The sequence below is a fragment of the Bicyclus anynana genome, chromosome 10 (genome assembly GCF_947172395.1).
Source record: "Bicyclus anynana chromosome 10, ilBicAnyn1.1, whole genome shotgun sequence".
In the NCBI taxonomy this organism is placed as follows: Eukaryota; Metazoa; Arthropoda; class Insecta; order Lepidoptera; family Nymphalidae; genus Bicyclus; species Bicyclus anynana.
The window spans coordinates 2,672,936-2,694,020 of NC_069092.1; the positions used below are offsets into that span (position 1 = coordinate 2,672,936).

The 21,085-nt window shown below is 35.7% G+C and overlaps 1 protein-coding gene across 2 annotated transcripts; it reads left to right on the forward strand.

Moving 5' to 3' along the window:
• The first annotated feature begins 1,441 nt into the window (after nt 1–1,441).
• LOC112050279 (uncharacterized) lies at nt 1,442–10,573 on the forward strand. Of its 2 annotated transcripts, none has more exons than XM_024088518.2 (5): nt 1,442–2,459; nt 2,754–3,113; nt 4,115–4,399; nt 5,183–5,344; nt 6,438–10,573. In XM_024088518.2, exons 1-5 carry the CDS (start codon nt 2,426–2,428, stop codon nt 6,644–6,646), a joined length of 1,050 nt encoding a protein of 349 aa, XP_023944286.2. In that variant the 5' UTR covers nt 1,442–2,425; the 3' UTR covers nt 6,647–10,573. The 2 variants fall into 2 exon arrangements, with proteins under 2 accessions (XP_023944286.2, XP_023944278.2); XM_024088510.2 differs by having other exon boundaries at nt 1,442–2,363.
• Nucleotides 10,574–21,085: the final 10,512 nt, after the last annotated feature.

The window sequence follows — 21,085 nt, forward strand, 5'->3', positions numbered from 1 at the left end:
ATTACTTTTAATACTAATAAATAATTAAAGAACAATACCATTTATAACTTATGTAGAAGTAATAGAGAAAACAAATAAATGGAATATTAATAAAAAACAATATTTTAAAATGCAATGCATAGCATGCAATACATGCTGAGCTGTAAATCCATTTTGTTTAGTGTCACAGACAGTTATACATTGTGTAAAGTTTTCTTTCTTTCTTACTATCAACAAATGAATAAAGAAAAAACATCTGTTATTGTAACATCAAATTATGTTCAATGTCACAAAACATTTATTTAAAAGGCCAAGGCCAGAGTGAATAGACATTTTCTAGGCACGTCAAACTTGAGTATTAGCCTATTTACCATAAAAAAAAGAACAGTAAATATTAGAGAACAAGCCAAAGGTAATTTTTTTTTATTAAATGATAGGTTGCACAGGTAAGATTGCAGCCCTAGACTGCAAGAGCACTTGCAGTGCCAACATGCAACCAGTAAAGAGAAATATAGACAAAATCTCATACAATGGTATTGGAGTTTCCCCAGTACCATCTTTCGTACTAACACTATGATAGAGATAGCGGCCCAGTTGCAGCACCATTGGTTAAATTTTATTTATTTCTCTCCACAAGATCATCTCGTTGGCTGCATGTCAGCATCACTGATGTTAAGTGAAGATACTAGTAATACAACACTATGATAAAAACACAGGTTTACTTGGAAGAGGTAAAAACTTGTTCTACCCAAAAAAGGCCAGAGGTTGCCTTTTTTTTTTTTTGCAGCATAATATACCAGAATGTAGATTTGTTGATCTGAATGCCTAGTTGAAAACTTCCACTCTGATTAATTTTACTTACAAACTGACACATTGGACGTCACACCACCTAAAATTGCTGAGTTTTTCCCAGTGCTTACATTATTTTCTCAATTCCAAATTCTTACACTCAATAAAAAAATATTTAAATTGGTCAAACCAGAGTTTTAGAGAGGCTATCGAGCATTCATATAAGCTTATTTATGTTAGTAAGTTACATTGACAAGGAACATTTTTACTTCCTGTAACATTGTGTTTGTGTACAATTTATATTGACAACTGATACTTGAGAATTTAGTGTAGGTACATTCATATTTCTTTTTCTCTAGTATCATATTATAATGTACCAGTGGACAGAAAAACCAACTGTGGTTTACGTTGCACTTTGATTAGGTTTAATCTCTGAATGTACATGTCCTAATCAGTGAACAAAGGTTTCTTATGGTTATGGAAATCTCTTACCACCTCAACACCATAGGCTTGCATATTTATAACAGATATACAACCAGTCTTCTGCCTGGAAGAGCAACACCACTGTTCAGCACCACACTGCAGCCTGCTTTTAAACACATACGTGTATCCTTTATAAAGAATATGATGCCCTTTCTTTGTTGGCACACACTGAACTAACTCGTCACCTGCAAGTTTAAAGTTATCAATTGTTTGGAGCACGGTAAGTAACTCCTAAATTCTACCATAAATGCGAACACGATAGATTCTATTATATGTATTTTGGATTGCATATAGTTAACACTCTTTATGAGAAAAAGTACTTAAATAGGTTATTTGAATATAATTAATAATACAAGCATTGGAAGATAGTTTTTATTTAAAGTTTTTAACCAACAACACAAATGGTTAAAGAAGTAATCAACATGTCAAATCAAAACAACAAAAAAATTGCAAACTGCTTTTGTTGTTTTTCTTGGTTCACTTGTCCATTGTTGTCATTTTGACAATGACAAGTTGCGCTAAAAAGAACGTTCAGGAATTAAAATTAAACTCAGGTATTTATGATAATATAAAAGATATCAAAGCATTGTGCAATTGTGTATTAAGCTGAGGTGTCAAATTTTAATTAAGACCTTTTTTGGCAGACTTAATAAATTATATATTTTTTTTATCATTTGCAATTGGACGTTACGTTATTAGACTGTATCGAGTGTCTGTCTATTGTTTTTGATGCTGTCAAAATGTCACTTTGACATTTGACATGTTGCAATTTTGGGATCAAAACCAAATGCAATCCAAGTTTTGTTTATTATTTTAATTTAACCACAAAGCATTTACTTATTAATTGAAACTTACTAAATATTTCTACTTACATAGTGTATTTATTGATTTAGTTTTTCCACCGTAGGATCTAATATAAAAATTCTGCGTTAGGTTGTCTGCCCAATATTATGATCATGTATTTTTGTTTTGAAAAAGATTTTTGTCGTTTGATTCTCACATTTGTATGTCAAGTCTTCTTTTTAGCTAGAGTTCCAGAGTTAACAAATCAATGGGTTGGATTAAAAAGTTGATACTTAAACGAAATAATATCCACATTTCGAAAGTACTAGGTATTACAATGACTAAAAGTGTCAACATAGAGAGCATTTTTTTCATTTTGTGGTTTTGAAATATGTTAATTCAAGGAAAAGAACAATCTAATAATGGTTATGACCTCATCATTTTTAGTTATTAAAATATAAATGTTCTTGAAAATAAACAGAGTATTTCATTTTTAACAATTCATTATTTTCCTTAAGCCTTGTATATCTAAGCATTTACCCCAATGCTGGATGTATTAGGACATATTTAAAACTGATTATATTAAAATATTATTACATACAACAAGTACTTTTATTTTCTTCCCAACATTTTTTATTATTATTTAATTTAAATAATATGTACCTAATTTGATTTTAGTTTATCTGTGTTCAACTATTACAGTATTTTATTAATTGCAGGTCTACCAGAATGGGTACTGATATACTTTTTGAAAGTCAGTAACAATGAATATAGATGTAATATATGTGAAGATGCCATTAAAACAGATGTCAACGCTACCGAACATCTGCAGCACATTAAAAATGTACATAAAGAGATATATGATCTCCATAAAGACTGGCGGAAGGAAGACCAGGATGCGGCAGTGGGATTTCAAATAGAATTCTTAGATTTGAATGAAAAGGATAACCCAAAGCAGCCTGTGATGGTGGAACAGTTTTGTGAGGTTTCGAGCGATATTATCAAAGTTGAACAGAAAACAAACGCAGATTATAACATAATGCTGGTGCCTTCCAAGAAAAAGAACAAAATAAGCTGTGGTAAAAATTCTGTTTCTTGTTTGTTTTATAGTTTACATATATGAACTATAATCAGTGGTGGATTTGCCAGTAGGCTAAGTAAGCTGCAGCCTAGGGTGGCAATTTTGACCTAAATAGTTTTGTATTACAAAGTGAAAAATTTACTTTTGCTTCTTCTACTAAAATATTAAATATGCAAAGTTATTGAAAGTATGTAATAAATATGCGAACTACAGTATCAGATTTTAGAGGAAAGTAAAATTTAATAGCCTATTAGCATATCTGTAAATCTGCCACTGACTAAAATCTTGTATACTTTTTTTACTTATTTTTTATATTTAATATTTTAAATAAGAAACTTATTGAAAATTATCATTAGTTAATGTCCATTAAATATTATTTTACATTTCTAAAACAGTATAGTACAAATAAGGTACTAATACTTTATAAGTTTTGATTTTAAGATTTTAGAGGTCACGGATATAAGGTAAGGAATGTTCCTTCCAGTTATGGGAGGCAGCACATTCTCTCTCTAAATCCTCATGAAATTTACCCTGTTTTGTTGTTTTCTTCACAGTAATACAAGTATGTAGTTACATTTTACTGTTCTGATATGAACTGAGTAGGTAATATTTTGTAAAGCAATGTTGATTTTGCTTCTGTAGATATAATTTTATTTTAGATTTATTATGATTTTATCAATTCAGTTATTGAAACTCTTAATGAAGCATTAATAAGTTACTATAGTGTTTTTCAGATAGCATGTGTACAGTGACAGTTTGTTTCACTCTAGAAAGTTTGTCGCGATTCACAATAATAGTACATACTATGAACATCATGATACTGTCACCATATGCACGAAAAACATTTTATAAGATAATTTTTTGGTTATTTTTTATTTTTGTATAAAATGACAAAAATCTTTAATGTTTGTTTTTCTACTGATTACCGATTACTTGTTTTTACAATATAAATATTATAATCTTTAACGGGTTGAAGTTGCAAAATTTTTTTATTTACAGAATTTAGTAGAAAAAGAAGTTGGGTGTGGAAGTATTTTGACAAATTAACCAATATTATTTACCGATGCAACCTTTGCAATGTTGTATTGTCTATAAAGGGGTGCAATACCAATAACATGAACCGTCATGTCCGTACGAGGCACCCAAGCATATACAAAGCAGAAATTGAAACTAAACATGATGATAGTATAAAATCTGACATTGAAATCATGGACCCAAAGGATATGGATTGGACAATGAAAAAGGATGACAATGAGGATAACACCATAAGGGATGATACACTAAGTAAGTTTCTCAATCTGCTTTTAGTTACTCTGAACATACAGAGATCTTGTGGTGAATAAATACTGCCATTATTTCTGCCAGCACTGCTGTTTCAGTCTGAAGGCAATGGCTTCCATTGTAATTACAGGCAAATAAGGCTTAATACATATGATTCAGGTTGATAGACACTTGTAGGCTGGGTTCCTTGCATGCCCTGTGAAGCAGATATCACTGGGCCTTACTGGGCTAGATTCAAAAGCTACAAGCTAAAGGAGGGTTAGAACTTTGTTGTACTACGTTTTTGGTTTTAAAAAAAAAGGTTAAGAGATTAAAAGTTTATTTAAGTATCTTAAAATATAAAAGCCAAAGGTCATTCATCACGAAATCTCATAATCGGCTTAATGTACAAAACTGAAATTTAACAGGGAAGTAGTTTATAGTTAGTAGGTAACTGAGAACGGATTTTGCACTTAAAGCCGGATTAAAGAAGATTAAGGGCGGACGAAGTCTCGGGCATCCGCTAGTTATATAAGATAAATGAAATAAACACAGTAAAAATGCTATCCGATAAGACACAGACATAGCTCAACGAATCGCGAGGACGAGGAGGATGAAAATCCACTCCACTTTCGGTTTGTACACGACATCATACCGGAACGCTAAATCGCTTAGCAGTACGTCTTTGTAGGGTGGTATCCCACCAGCCAGACCTGGACCATTTAAGAAATCGGCCCAGCCGGGGCCATCACCGCGCATACCAATGCGTCACTGAGGCCGTCAAAACTTATTCTAAATGTGTACCAGGTCTAATGAAACAGCAGCGCCGCAGCTGGATCTGGTCGTACTTCAAGCACGTGTCGGGCACGCTGGCACAGTGCCGGCTGTGCCGTCGCAACATCTGCCACGGCGGCAACGCCACCGGCAACATGAACCGACACCTCAAGATGGTGCACAACAAAACTTCTGGTGAGTGAGGCTTGTTTACTTTCCTTACTACTACTTTTCAGACCTAACAAATACGATAAAACTTCGTCAGATTCAGTCATACCGTTTCTGAGGAGTATGGCAACTAACACAGTGACACGAGATTTAAAAAAAATATGACTAACTAACTATGACATTGCAGTAGCAAATATGGGCGATCCGTGTGTTCCGTATGTAAGGTCGGTCCTCTAGATGTTTCAAGTATATCCTCCAGAGATTTAGGGTGTTAGGTTTTCCACTTACTTGGCTAAGCAGGGAGAACAACACGAGTGGAGAATGGGAGTGTTGATCGATTGTCATGGAATTCCTTAACCCTACATCCAGTGGTCACAAGTCCATGACTCTGATAGGAGATTTTATCTCTGCCACACGATGGACCCGGCACCCGCACGGTAAATCCATGTATTGCTAAGATATTCGAAAAAAAATGCCTGTGTATTAATTAAACGAAGGAGACGTTTTAAACTACACCCATATGCCATGAAAATTACCTTAAATCATGTGTCACTCCGAAAGCGAACATCCTCAGGAGATATCAATTTTTTTTCTCTAGGGGGGAAAATCCTAATGGACACCCCTTTGAGTAGTGCCGGACTCCTACCGGCTAAAAACCTCTCCTACCTTCAGAACTCTGGTATACCTGTCCCATTCTGCCTACCCACATTTGAGTCTAAGCTTTCCCTTTTCCTGTTAGGAGGGAGGCCAGACCGTGTAGTACGCCGTTAAAATAGGCTGATAATAAATATCAGTAGCGCCTGCAGAACCAAAGTCACCAACATAGCTCAGCGAGTCGTGAAACTGAAGTGGGAATGGGCGAGGCACATAGTTCGAAGAGCCGATGGATATTGGGGTCCCAAGGTGCTGGAATGGCGCGCAGTGGAAAGCGCAGTGTTGGTCAACTCTCCACTAGGTGGACTGACGACATCAAGCGAGTCGCAGGGATTCGCTGGATGCAGGCTCAGGATCGTAATGTTGGAAGTCCCTACTAAAGGCCTATGTCCTGCAGAGGACGTTGATTGGGTGATATGATGATGATGATGCTTGCAGTAACTCAATATTATTTCTTTGTTTGCAGTCGCCGATGATCACAAATGGATATGGAAGGTGTTCGAGCGGGAGTCGGACCAAATCGCCTGCAAGATATGCACGTTCAAGTGCATCAAATTCGACGACATTGAAAACAGCGTCAAATGCATACTGCACCACCTCAAGACGGAGCACGGCGTCGTCTCCAGCGACCAAATCATTACTGAAACAGAATACGAGATAGAAAACATTGCATGAAGTTAGCGCTGATTCACATGGCATTGTCCTAATCCGTTTTTCTAACGTACGCAAATAAATAGTGTCATATACGATGTACATAGAATCGTTTACAATACGGAAAATCGCCAATTTTATACAGTTGTACGTTGATAAAACATGCCAGACATTGCCTTGTGAACGTAGTGTAGGTTTTACTTCAATGAATGCTATAGTTTATAACGCACTAGCGGCAAACCGCAAGGGTTGACTAACCGCGCGGCTAGCCGCATTTTAATATGAAATTTTGAGTCCATTCAGTCGCAAATGATTCCATATTGAACTAGAAAAGTGACTAGCCGTGCGATTAACCTCTAGTGCGATATAGCCCTAGGGCTTCGGTCAAATCACGGCATCCAGCTTGCATCCGCGGTGGCGAGCACAGTGGCAATCAGGATGGGAAGCATATATATTATAATCAGTATATATTACAATCAGTGCTTCCCACTGTATTGGGAGCACCCCAAGTAGGTACTTGGACGTACTTGGGGTGCTCATAATCCTGATTTTTATTTTTAAATTAAATTAGGCATTAAAGGAGCAGGGTGGTGGGTCTAAGCTCCAAACAATGATAAATTGTTTGCAACTTTTTTTTTTTTAAATTTAGACATCGAAAAATGACTCACTTGACTACAATGAAACATTTGTCAATATAAATGTTATTTGATGTTAAGTCATCACATGCAATGTTCTAGATATTATCTTTCGTGTGGCGTTGTTAAATAACAAATGGATCAGTACGTATGTTTCTTAACAGGAGGTAATCTAATCTTTAAACGAAGTAATATAAGATCCATATACGTTTGACGCGAGGAAATGTTGTAGATGACCTGTGTACCTAGTGGGAGTTTTGAATATTTTCATACTGTTACTATCGCGTTGACGTAAACGCGAATTTATATGGAATTGAAACGGTTGTGCAGTAGTGCCACGAGATGGCGCTGTTTCAATTCCTTAGAAATTCGCGTTTACGTTAACGCGATAGTAACAGTATCAAACTGCCACTAGGCCCTCAGTACCAAGTAATTGGTGAAACTATCACGAAGTTTTTGAGTAACCAATTCGATGTAAGTAAACATAGTGAAAATTGTTTGTAAATACAGGTGTTTATTTGTACATAAGTACATCAAAATTCGCACCAATATTTTCTTGATTAAAATATATAAGCTATTAAGTTTGGAGTTATGTGGTGGATATGCGTGGATGGGTATTACTTATTAGTACAGTTATTTGGTGCAAAAAAATTACCTTTTGAAAGTTTTCCGAAAGTTTTGAAAATTGTTAATGTTATAGATTTCATTATGCTCTTTGCGAATTCCAACTTTGCCACCTCGTATCTTTGACGCTCGCGCCGCTATATTGGAAAAATGGCAACTAAAACGGTTTTTTGACAATATCTCCTTTCCGACTCATTTAACGATCAAAATAGTGGTATAATAAATTAAACTAGAGAAAATTTCCTATAATTAATGTAATAACCTTTTTTTTTTGTCAAAACAAGCGGCAAAGATAAAAAATTAGGTGGTAAAGTTGAAATTCGCAAATCACATCTAAATCAAAAATTAGCACATGAGATGAAACCTATGAGATTACCAATTTTCAAAACTCCCGGAAAACATTCCAGGTAAAATTACCAAATTTGATTGGATTATCAGTGGAATTCGTAGTCGTTGTAGAGGCACCCCCAAGGGTTCATTCAGCCGCTGAGAGTCAAATTTAACCTCTATTTGTTTGAGAATTTGACACTCAGCGGGTGAATAATCCACTGGAGGTGCCCCTACAACGTCTATGAATTCCTCTGTATATGTGCATGGACGTATTTTCTTTTTTTTCTTATTTACCAGTTTTATGTCTACCTAAATAATGTGGTATCAATTGGTTAGTTAAATGTAAATGTTAGATTTAATTATTATTATTTTATTTTTCAATATTGATTTAAGATGTGTAAATTGTATAGTTTTTGTGCAATAAAAGGTATTAGTTGTAATCAATTTCTCAATTATCTTATAATGTGCGTGCACGCGAGCTACGTTTTATTTATCTCCTTAGGCTGCGACCAGAGTAACGATTCACCGCGTATTTGGATTCTGCGACGGACGAAACACATAATCGACAAGTTTCAATTTATCCTGAGTGCGAGCGGGTATAGAGTCGACAAGCATTGTACGATGATCTTGTGATAGAGGAAACACCTTGAACTTGGACTTGTGACCTCAGGTGTAGGTTTAAAGCTTTCAGAATGCATTACCGCTCACTTTTACTGTTCGAAATGTTCTTCATGCCCGTACTAAATAATCCTACTAATATTATAAACGCGAAAGTTTGTATGGATGTATGTTTGTTTGGAGGCTTGTCACTCTTTAACGCCGCTACTACTAAAACGATTTGGCTGAAATTTGGAATGGATATTACTCTGGATTAACTTTTCTACTTTTCCATCCATCCATGGTTCCCGCGGGATTTGTGAAAAACTGACGAAGTCGCGGTCGTCCGCTAGTTTATGAATAAGTATGGGTAACATTACCAAACATCATTGCACAAAATCACTGACAAGTCAAAACAGCACGACGGTGTGAATGCTGTTCAAAGAACTAAACCCAAGTCACCAATCACTTTTTGACGTTAATTACAATAGTAGTTTGTACGCCGCGATTCCACAAACGCGATGAGTTGACATTCAGGACGCAGCCTTACGATAGCTATCAAGATTGATATCACAAATCACGTCAGATTTATTGGTGTAATTGTTAGGTATACTCATAGATATTTTATTTGCGAAATAACGTTTGGCTTTGGTTGTATAATGTGGCGCAGGTGCGTTTGTGTGAGAATCTGAAGGAGCGTCAGAAAAACAGAAATATGTTTAGAAATTATCAACTGTCTGTGAGTGGTTGCTAGGCAATATTGTTTGTAAAAGCGACTCAAATAAAAACAACGCTGTTGTGCTGGCGTTAGTTTTGTTTACACACACAAAGGCATTTATGCTTTCTACTTCTGCGTACAAAGCCAAACCGACTTCCAGCTGGCCTATTCACTAACTTTGAGTTACTTTAGTACCTACACGATCACATTGTACGATCACTGCAAAGAATAAAAATGTTTTTTTTTTTGTGTCGAGTCGAGCCGTCATGCACACTGCGACCAACACACGATCAGTTCAAGCCGTTAGCGCTGCAAGATCGTGAGAATAATTGATGGTCAATGGCTGACATTAGTGATTCTCAATTCACGTGATTTCGTATTCACTATTATTTTATTTCTAACTGATCAAAATTACTTACCAGTGTGTTTCATATTGTGATTTTCGTAATCAATGGGCTTTACAGAATACTTACAATGTGGTTGTTATTGATTGACGTTAATTAGTTAGGTGGCTAATAGACCAACGTTAGTGAATAGGCCGAGACACTATATGTATACTACAGCCTTTCTTGATGAGTACTGTTTACCAACAAATAAATTAGAAATGAAGGTAGAAAACGCATGTCATTTCATAACTTATTTATTTTAAATTAATTATAGTTTGTTTATAAAATGTTATATAAAATATATTAACCGTATTTTATTGTTCTAAGCTTATTAATCATTAAAAAATTTTCATTAATTTAAGAACAAGTTAATTATAATGTTTATTAGGTGTGAAATGACTAGTGATTTATACCCTCAGTTTTAATTTGTTTGTTGATAAACAGTACTCATCAAGAAAGGCTATGGTATAGATACTACATCCAGCTACAATTTGAATACGATTTGAATGTTGTTAAATCAGGGCTTTGTCAAGTCGCTCGTGTGCCTATGCCCTTATTTAATGTTTAATTTTAATTACTTGTTTTGTGTTATGTATATATAATACTATAATAAGAGGGAATGTATGTAGATAACTTGAGTTAAATAAATTCTTGTTTAAAGTGTTACTTTTTTATTTTCTACATTTAAGTATAGGTTTAGGTACCTATAGATTCTAAATCGCTTGGCGGTACGTCTTTGCAGGGTTGTAACTAGCCACGGCGCAAGCCTCCCACCAACCAGACCTGGACTAATTAAGAAAACCTCAATCGACTCAGCCGGGGACCGAACCCAGGACCTCCGTCTTGTAAATCCATGCCACTGCGCCACGGAAGCCGTCAAAGTATTAGTCAGTCAGTGTTATTGTGCAGTTTAGGATTGTACCTGAACAGCACATTAATGCTCTTAATAAAGATACGGGATAAAGAAACGAGGCCCCTGTAGCCAAATGGCATGTCGATTCTCTTTCTACGAACGCAAACGTTTCGAAAAATGGAAAAATTAATGTTGAAATTCAAATTCAAATTTATTTCAATTTAGGCTTAGTTTAAAAGAACTTTTGAAAAGTCAGGATTATGTCATAATTGAATTAAATCTAATGGTGGTAATAATAGTCGAAGACTTAAAATTAAAGTTACGAGGGTTCCAAATAGGGCGCCTTGGTCCGAGAAGAGCCCACAACAAACTCAGCCAAGGTTTATTTTTTGTTTACCACCATTTTACAAACTTATTTAAAACTAAGCACATAGTCGTATAATACAGTTTAACACCAAGCTGTTTTAACATTTATATAATCATTAACACTATAGTAAAACTTTCCTAAAAGCTTGCGTTTAAAACTGAACTTTTTGAGAGTATGGGAATGACATTCGCTAACGACAGGTCACGTGATCAAGATCTGTCATTCCCATACATTTTTCTAGTTTTCGAAGCGTTTGCGCAAATGCGCGTTGCGTTTGTTTTATCGTAGAAAGAGAATTGATGTGCTACTTGGCTACAAGAGCAGATGTATGCGAGTTAAACTGCAACGCACTACTAGTAATGTATAAACATTAGATATAGCTTGCTCAGTAATTGTTAAAATGCGTCAGGATAATCAGACAACGTCCTATGAACAGATAGCTACGAGTAGATACTGTACTGTATCACATTAGATATTAAGATTCGACAAACAAGGACGTCCATTGTGTTATCTAAAGCGACCTTTTGACTGTGACGTCACAACCGAGCGATACCATGGGTACAAAGAACATAGTGTAGGAGTATGGCCTTGATCTATATGTCTGTGTACATAGTAATTTTACTATTTTTGCAATGAATAAAGCTTATATGGGTTTTGACAAAGTAACTTTTGTTTCAATTTAATTTTTTGCAGTTATAGCAAAATGTTATCTTTGTTTTGTTTATTTAAATCATTTTCTGTTGTTAATACTGAGAAATGGATTTACGCATTACTTCTACAGTAGATCGATGTATTTACGCATTACTTCTACATTGCTCTTGCATCGTACTTAGTACAACTTGATTACGTTGCTCTCAAGTAATTCCTCGAATCTTCTGCTTTCTCAGAATGGAAGCAATAAAGCGTTTGCGACAATACCTTTCTCACAATGCTAGCTTAATAAGCTTAGCTTTGGGGGAGAGGCATTCTCAAGCGATATTATTAATTACCTAAATATTTAATTAAAATACCTATAACTACCTAACTTAATACAAACTACGAAACGAATTGAGGGATTTTCTACGCGTCGTCATCAAAGATTAGTCGGGTTTTCACACAAAACAGCAAAACTTTGTGGGTAATTTAACGCTACACATGACTGCAAAGTAATGCCTGTTAATGCTTATTTTCAAAATTCTCAATGACTCGATAGTTAAGAGGCTTGACTCAAATCTAGAGGTCTGGAATTCGATTTCTACCTGTTGAGCGATTCACCCACTTCTTTCTACCACAGGGGTTATATTGCTCACGCTCAATCGGATATTTCTAATTTTCTTTATTATAAGAAAAATCTAAAATTACTTTCATCCAGAGGTCTCCTGCTCCTTCATTATGAATGATAGGGCGTGTAGCGATGAATGAAAACCCCACGACTTCACACCCGCGCAGTCTTTCCGCCCGTCGCCCGCATATCAAGGGAGTGTTATCATCGAACTTGTGAACTATAGTATTTTCTACAACGAGTATTTTCCACAGCGAGTCTTGTAACAATGGTGAACGGGAAGCAAGTGATACTGCACAATGGATACACGTATTATAAGAAGAACAAATGCGGGAAGCTTTTCAAGTGGGCGTGCACTGGTTCTGCATCATGCAAGGCTTGCTTGAAAGTGGACGACAACCTTTGCATACAAGAAAGCAATACACGCCATTGCCATCCGAAGAAAACTTACGTGAAGACTTCATCCGGGCTATATAGATGTGAATCTAAAAAAACCTATTATACTTCTGAGATTGCACACTTGTCCAGCCGGCCTATTCACTAATTTGGTATTTTTTAACCGACTTCCAAAATTGAGGAGGTTCTACGTTCGGCTGTATGTATGTTTTTTTTGTCAGTGTCATGTTTTAATTAAAGCCGTTTCTGAAAGATCCACAGGAATTTTGTAATTTAAACGGTGAATTAAAACATCACTGGCTTGGCACCGCCTTCAAACTAATCAGAAGGTAGGACATAGGTGAGAAGTTATTTCTTGCTTTTTTTAAAAAAATTCAACCGACTTCCAATTCAAAAATTAACCTAAACTAGGTTAATTTTTGAATTGGAAGTCGGTTGAATTTTTTTTTATTAAATTTTTTTTAACAACCAATTAAAATAAACATCAAATCAACTGAGAAATGTCATCTTTTTACATTTACAAGACGAAAATGAAATGAAATGAACTTTATTTGCCATAATACGCTTAAATATACAACGGAGGACGGAGGTCCTGGCTTCGATCCCCGGCAGGGCCGATAGAGTTTTTCTTAATTGGTCCAGGTCTGGCTGGTGGGAGGCTTCGGCCGTGGCTAGTTACCACCCTACTTACAAAGACGTACCGCCAAACGATTTAGTTTTCCGGTATGATATCGTGTAGAAACCGAAAGGAGTGTGGATTTTCATCCTCCTCCTAACAAGTTAGCCCGCTTTCATCTTAGATTGCATCTTCACTTACCATCAGGTGAGATTGTAGTCAAGGGCTAACTTGTAAAGAATAAAAAAAAACCATCTACTGTAGATAGTATAGTATAACCACGAACTGGATTGTCATCAAGCACCCGATAACATTTGTTACTTATAATCTCAATTTTGTGTGTTGTGTGTATGTTAGTGAATTTTCCTACATGCGACAAGTGTAGAGAAATATAGACAAAATTAATTAAGTGTAGGGAATAGTAGTCTGAGACAGATATAACGTGGCTCGATCTCGTGTTGGCTCGTGCCGACGCTAGGTGTCGTGACTAGTTTCCGTAAAGAGTAGGTAGTCAGAGAGGGGTAGCGATCGGGCGGAAACGACTGGCTCGTGCTCGTCGTACGGTCGGCTTCAGTATTCTTGTGGCGTTCGAGCCGTCCACATTTCTTGTTATGTAATTCTTTATGGGTTACTTTTAATAGGCGTTACTTTTAATAGAATAAAAAAAAATATATAGTCACTTTTCTTCTATAATTTAACGCAATAAGTTTGCCGTGTTGTTGCTTTTATGGGATTGTGTGTTGCGTGTGTTTTTGAATATAAATGACTAAAAAACTCAATCACAAAGTTAATCACAAGTAGACTTAAATAAATGAATAAAAATAACTACTGTTAGTTTCATTCATATAATCTTTTTGCCGTTTGTTCTTTGAGGTACCTATGCCCACAATATAACATAGATCTTATGAGCTTAGAACAATGCAATGATTAAAAGCTTCAAAATTTTTCAAGGCACGGGGAAGTGACCTTAATATCTCCTACTATCAAGAAATGACAAAAAAATGGGAAAACCCCAATACATTTGAAATACTTAAACAGTACGTAGAGAGAGTCCTTTTCATGAAAGAAGTCCGGCGGCTAAATACTGAACTTAAATTGACAGCGCCTTACACAAATGACAATAAGACGGCCATTACCAAATGTCAATAAGCACCATTATGACATTAGCGCCGCGTTTAGGAGACTTCTTTCATGATAAGTTTTGATAGAATACTTTTTTTTATTACGTGGTACCTACGAAGACATGTTTGTGGTATTGTAGGAGGTATAATAAATAATAAATAAATAAAATCTTTATTAACCAAAAGTAGATACAAAAACCATAAGATTGCCTGTGGTCTCCACATTAGATTGATCTGTATCGTGGAGACCAGGTAGGATTTTCTAATGTTTTCCGTTGGACTAGGTCTAATTACAAAAATTACAATAAATAGGACTACATTACAAAAAGAAATACATTACAAAACAGAAAAGTAAAGTAAAACAGTAAGCAGAAACGTTAGATAGGTGTACACAATTATTTTAGTTTATTTTATATTTGCATTGAGTAATTCTTCGGTGTCTGTATAAGTTAAACTTTTTAACCAATTTGTTATTGTTAGACTTGATTTACTGAGAGGTTGCAAAGATTACATATAATATAATACTCTGGATCTACTGAACCGATTTTGAAAATTCTTTTACTAGAAAGTCACGTTATTTGTGAGTGTCATAGGCTATATTTTATCCTCGTAATCTAACGGGAATAGGAAATACGCGGAAAAAACCGCAGGGTCTCGACTATTATGGTATATAGGTAGTGCACTTGGTATATTTAACATTAAGTATTCATTCCACAGCCCAACTTGTAAGAATGGTGAACGGGAAGAAAGTGATACTTCACGATGGATACACGTACTACAAGAAGAGCAACTGTGGGAAGTTTTTCAAGTGGGTGTGCACCAGCCGGTGCAAAGCCTCCTTGAAAGTGGACGACAACCTTTACATACAAGACAGCAATACACGCCATTGCCATCCGAAGAAAACTTACGTGAAGACTTCATCCGGGCTATATAGATGTGAATCTAAAAAATCACATTACTTTACATAAGGGTTATTTTCTTTTATTAGTTTCACACTTGACTAGTTGTAAGTCACTTTACTTTTTTATTTTAGTTTTAACAAGCGGACGCCCGCGAATTCGCCTGCCTTTAGATCTATTTAATCCAGCCGTTACAGTATCGCTGTAAAAAAGGAGTAAACATTTTCCTTCACTGCTCTGCTTCTATTGATTGTAGCGTGATGAAAAGAAATTGAAATTACTATAACCTGCCCAGGAGTTTGAAGAATAATTGTGCCAAGTTTCGTTAAAATCCGTCGAGTAGGTAGTTATTGATTCTATAACGAACATACAGACAGACAAAAATTTTACTGATTGCATTTTTGGCATCAGTATCGATCACTAATCACGCCCTGACAGTTTTTTTTAGACAGATTTATAATTTTTAGTTTTAATTTTACGGAAATGAGCTGCTTTTATGGGAATGTGCAGACCTTGTGCGTGTGTATTTGATTTAATGTTTGACTTAAATAAATAAATAAAAACAGCTACTGTTAGTATTCTTTATATAATCTTTTTTGCCTTTGCATCTATGAAGTACCTATCTAAAATATTAGATAGATTAAGAGCTTATAGACTGGCTATGCTGCAATGATCACTCAAACTATCAAGAAATAAAAAACTATGAAAAAATAGGGAAAGCCCAATACATTTGAAAAACCTAAACAATCGGCACTGATAAGTTTGGAAAGAATCGTTTGATTTATTACGTGGTATGGAAATCACAGAGTCAGCTGAACGTAAAGATGCTTAGAAAGAAAAACATATAGAATTTCCCTATATGTTCGCTGTATGATGTAGGTATTTCCCTATATGTTCGCTGTATGATGTAGGTACCTCTAGGTAACTGTAACATTTAGGATTTCCCTATATGTTCGCTGTATGATGGAAAACCTCTAGGTAATTGTATCTCAAAACAAAAAAACTACTGCATTCAATTGTGATGTCATTCGTGATATTTTTGTTTATCCGAGATAAAATCACGTCACATATCAGGTAATAGACATTCGCGATTAGGAAATGCTTAGGTAAGTACCTACAACAATTTTTGAAATCTCATTTTGTTTTTATTTGACTAATAATCTTATCAAACAAACCAACATTTTTAAAGATTACTATCTGTATTTAATTATTTAATTTACTCACTGTAATATTAATGAATACAAATTATCTAATCTATAATAATAATTTAAATTAGTTGATAATTTGTAGAAAATAGGCTGTTCTAAACAAAATTGATAATACCCATTTGATCGATGGAATGGATAGAAAACCGCGTTGTCTTATTTAACGATCCACTCACTTCAGCGCCAGAGTTCCTTCTTTATAAGAATTATGGAGCATAGACCCATCATGCTGCAACATTTATATTTTTTATATCCCATGTTTTCCACAGCTGAACTTATAACAATGGTGAACGGCAGGCAGGTGATTTTACGAGATGGATACACGTACTATAAAAAAAGCAAGTCCGGTAACCTGCACAGATGGGCCTGTACCGGGTCAGCGTCATGCAAGGCCTGCTTGAAAGTGGACGACAACCTTTACATTCAAGACAGCAATACACTCCATTCGCATCCTAAGAAATCGTACGTTAAAACTTCTTCCGGACGGTACATTAGACTGTAAACGTAAGATATTATTAGACCAGCTGCACCCCGTATTTCCCGACTCCGTACCCGTGGGAATACAATATAGCCTGTTACTCGCTGTTGATGTACCTTTCCATTGGTGAAATATTTTTATAGTTTAGCCGTGAAAACAATCAACTCACGTTCGCATATTTTATGATATTAAGTTATCATAAGATAGTGAACACCGTTAAATTATAAACGGTTTGTTTTTAGCACGCAAAATCTCTTCACAGTCATCGATATAAATCGTTAGATGGGCTCCTACATATTAAAGAACGCACAATATTATGTCATTATACAAAGATGTGCACACACATCTTATTTTAGTACGCAACGAGCGCATACTGTGAGTGGACGTGGACTTAAAAAAATATTTTACTGTTTTTTCTTGTTTAATCCCTTAATTAAGCCTTCGTATTCATTGTACAAATGTAAAAACACAAGCCGCAAAAGTATTTGCGAAACAAATGACATTCCGCGACGCTTCGGGGTCCATCTAACGATCTACGATCGATGGTCACTCTCGTGAAGTCTTTGTTGGATTAGGCATTTTTTTAAAATCATACAACCTAATTATATACTTAATGGCGAAATTTTGCGTGTAAGTAAAACTACTTCACGTCGCAACTACTAAACCGATTTAGCTGAAATTTGGAATGAAAATAAATTGACACAGGCTACTATTAACCGGAATATCCAGTTTCCGCGGGTTTTATGAATAAATTATACATATAAAAATAATACATCTCCGTGTAGCGATTCTCGATTATAAATGGGAGAACTAACGCGACTTAGACGGTTGAAAAAAAACAAAAGTGTTACTTATTTGTTAAAAAATTATATTTGGTTTTCAATTTAATAAGGCACGTTAATTAATATAATATAATCTTATTTTTTAATATAATAGGAAACATAAATTCAGTAGGAAACATAATTATATAAAACAAATAAATGTGCCGACGCGACGCGACGATCTAAGATTATTTAGGTACTTATAAGTATACTTTTGGTGAATAAAATAACTATTCTGAACTAATGAGATGTTGTTTCCTTTACCTACAAAAATCTTTTTAACAAAAAAATTCAACCGACCGAGTCCAAGGCACAAAAATAAACTAATAAGCGAAAAATAACATCATATGTGCTACCTTCTGATCACTTTGAAGGCGGTGCCAAGTCAGTGGCGTATTAATTAAAGCCGTTTCTGAAAAAACGACAGGAAAGGACCGTCTGAAAATCGTAAAATTTTATGATTTCAACGGCTTGACATAATGCATCAATGTTGGCACCGCCTTCAAAGTGAAGGTAGCACATACGATATTATTTTTCGCTCTTTAGTTCATTTTTGTGATTTTGAAGTCGGTTGATTTTTTTTGCTAAAAAGATTTTATTTTTCTGTTTTTAGCTTATCTTTAATAAAAGGAATGTCAAAATTTCACTTAAAAACTGGCCAATTTTGCTAGGACAGTTTTAGAATTATTGGTAAAGAAAATTATACCTAAAGGCCTTTAAATAAAATCCCAAATTCAGAGTAAATTCAACCTTAAGAATTGAGTTTAAGGTTGAATTTGCAAATGCGACTACTTGAATTGAGTGCCAAGAAGTTGTGTTTGGCACTCATTGAGTGGGGACGTTTTATGATCGCTGATTGTGCATCCACTTTTTAATAGGAGATCGATGGTCCTAGCATAGTGAACGAAAGCGCCACAGTACCATCGATCTCCTATTAAAAAGTGGACGCACAATCTGCGACCAAAAAGGATATGAACGATTAACGAACGAGACCGAGGACTTTTAGTGATACATAAGTGCATAGCTCATTAGAGCTACACAACACTCGGCTATTACTGCCATGCGTGTTTTCTTTACATGAACTTTTAAGGACAAACACTTAATTTCGGAGCGTTACCGTCGCGAGGCGGTGCGGGTCTGGTGCCATGTGGTTCTAATGAGATATGACCTTAAATTAAAGGAATAACATCTCACTGATACAGATTATACATATAAAACCCTATAATTAGCTATATTAACATAATATTAGTTTATTATTTACAAACATTAAATACTACAAATAAACATTAATGTACTAGGTATAAAATTAATTTAATTTGGCAGTATTGAAATTAATATACATATTTTTATATACTTAATTTTATTGTTATTGATAATTTTAACTTCGTAGTTTCTGTTGGAATACGGGGATAAAATACAGCCTATAGTACACAGGGATAGTGTAGTTTCCATCAGTGGGAGAATTTTTCAAATCCGTTGAGTAGTCTCGGAGCCTATTCAATGCAAATAAATAATCAAATCTTTACCGCACTAGTAAGCGCAGTGTTGGCCGACCCCCCAGGTGGACTGACGACATCAAGCGAGTCGCAGGGATTCGCTGGATGCAGGTGGCTCAGTATCGTGATGTTTGGAAGTCCTTACAAAAGGCCTATGTCCTGCAGTGGACGTCCATCGGCTGATATGATGATGATGATGATGATGATGATGATGATGGATATATAGATTACAAGACAATCTAGAATGTAGCAAAAATTTGTTATTTTTGTTAATTTTGCCTACTTAGTAGGGACATTTAATACAACAACAAAAACGATGGATAAATTGCATTTAATCAGATATATTCAGATGCAATCTTTGTGTCGTCTCCGAAATGAGCTGCGATTGTTCCTACGCGCAGGTCTAGGTACTACGCTACTACGCAGGCATAGGCTTGGCAAGTTCGTTGGTGACACTCCCATTATATGCGGGCGACGGGGGGAACGGACTGCGCGGGTGTGAAGTCGAGCTCGCGGGCGGCAGAAGGAAGGACTGCGCGGGTATGAAGTCGTGCGAGCGGGGCATCGCTATCCCCTCCCGGCCCGCGCGGGCCATCGGAAGTGTTACGAACGAATTTGCCAAGCTATATATACGCTGATGCCCTGCCAAACTAATTGGAGGTGTATTGGTCATACCAGTGGCGTGCACTTCATATAAGCATTAAAGTACTGCATACCCCAAGATTTTTTTCTTACTAGTGCATACCCTGGTAGATAACCTTATGCACGCCACTGGGTCATATATTTAGAAAAAGATTAAATGGCAAATATTCTTTTTTAACAAATAATAAAAGCTCATTAAGGTAGCGCAGTGTCTAAGAAACGTTACATCGCACTGGGAAGTGAAGGAAAATAAAGAAATAATCGATAATCTCTCTTTCGTTGCGATCAGTGGCGTGCACTTCATTCATGCATTAAAGTACTGCATACCCTAAGATTTGTCTTCTTAGTGCTTATTATAAAAAGATTTTTCCAGTTTGCTTAATTTTATTACTAGTGCATACCCTGATCGACAACCGTATGCACGCCACTGGTTGCGATGGTACGAAAGAGACAGCAATAATTAATATGGGTAAAGGTATGTAGTGTTTTTCAGATAGCATGGGTGCGGTGACAGTCGCCTGTATGACGTTCATAATATGTACTATCATGAATCGCGGCAAACTTTCAAGAGTGAAACGAACTGTCACCCGTACCATCCTACATGAAACGAACTGTAGCAAATGGCACAGCAATTAACTTGGACGCTTAGAGAATTCGCATGGCAATGAGCTTATGATAAAAACACATAATTTGAAATCAGTACAAGGATATAAGGTTGCCTATAGATATCGCTAAAAAGCGATAAGGCCGCCTTTGTATCATGATATTTTTTATATTTTAAAAAGAATATTAGCCATGTCTTCTTGAACATGACTTATTGTCCTTCCAACTATGTTAAGTCTGTACCTACTACGTGGAAGTACGACATCATCACAACAGGCGGGATTGAACCCCAGACCTCTTAGGTAAGAGACCAACAGGTACCTTAACGTGCACTTATTGAAGCTAGAATTTGCGCTTCACTTTTTTTGCTATTGTGGTATAAAAAAGGTCTAAAATCTAGTGTTACAAAACGTTT

Bases quoted from the DNA above. Each gene is read 5' to 3' on its own strand.
- LOC112050279 (XM_024088510.2), top strand. From the start codon at position 2,303: ATGGGTTGGATTAAAAAGTTGATACTTAAACGAAATAATATCCACATT. The intron at 3,114-4,114 runs GTAAAAATTCTG...TTTTATTTACAG, and splicing joins AAAGAACAAAATAAGCTGTG to AATTTAGTAGAAAAAGAAGT. The intron at 5,345-6,437 runs GTGAGTGAGGCT...CTTTGTTTGCAG, and splicing joins GGTGCACAACAAAACTTCTG to TCGCCGATGATCACAAATGG.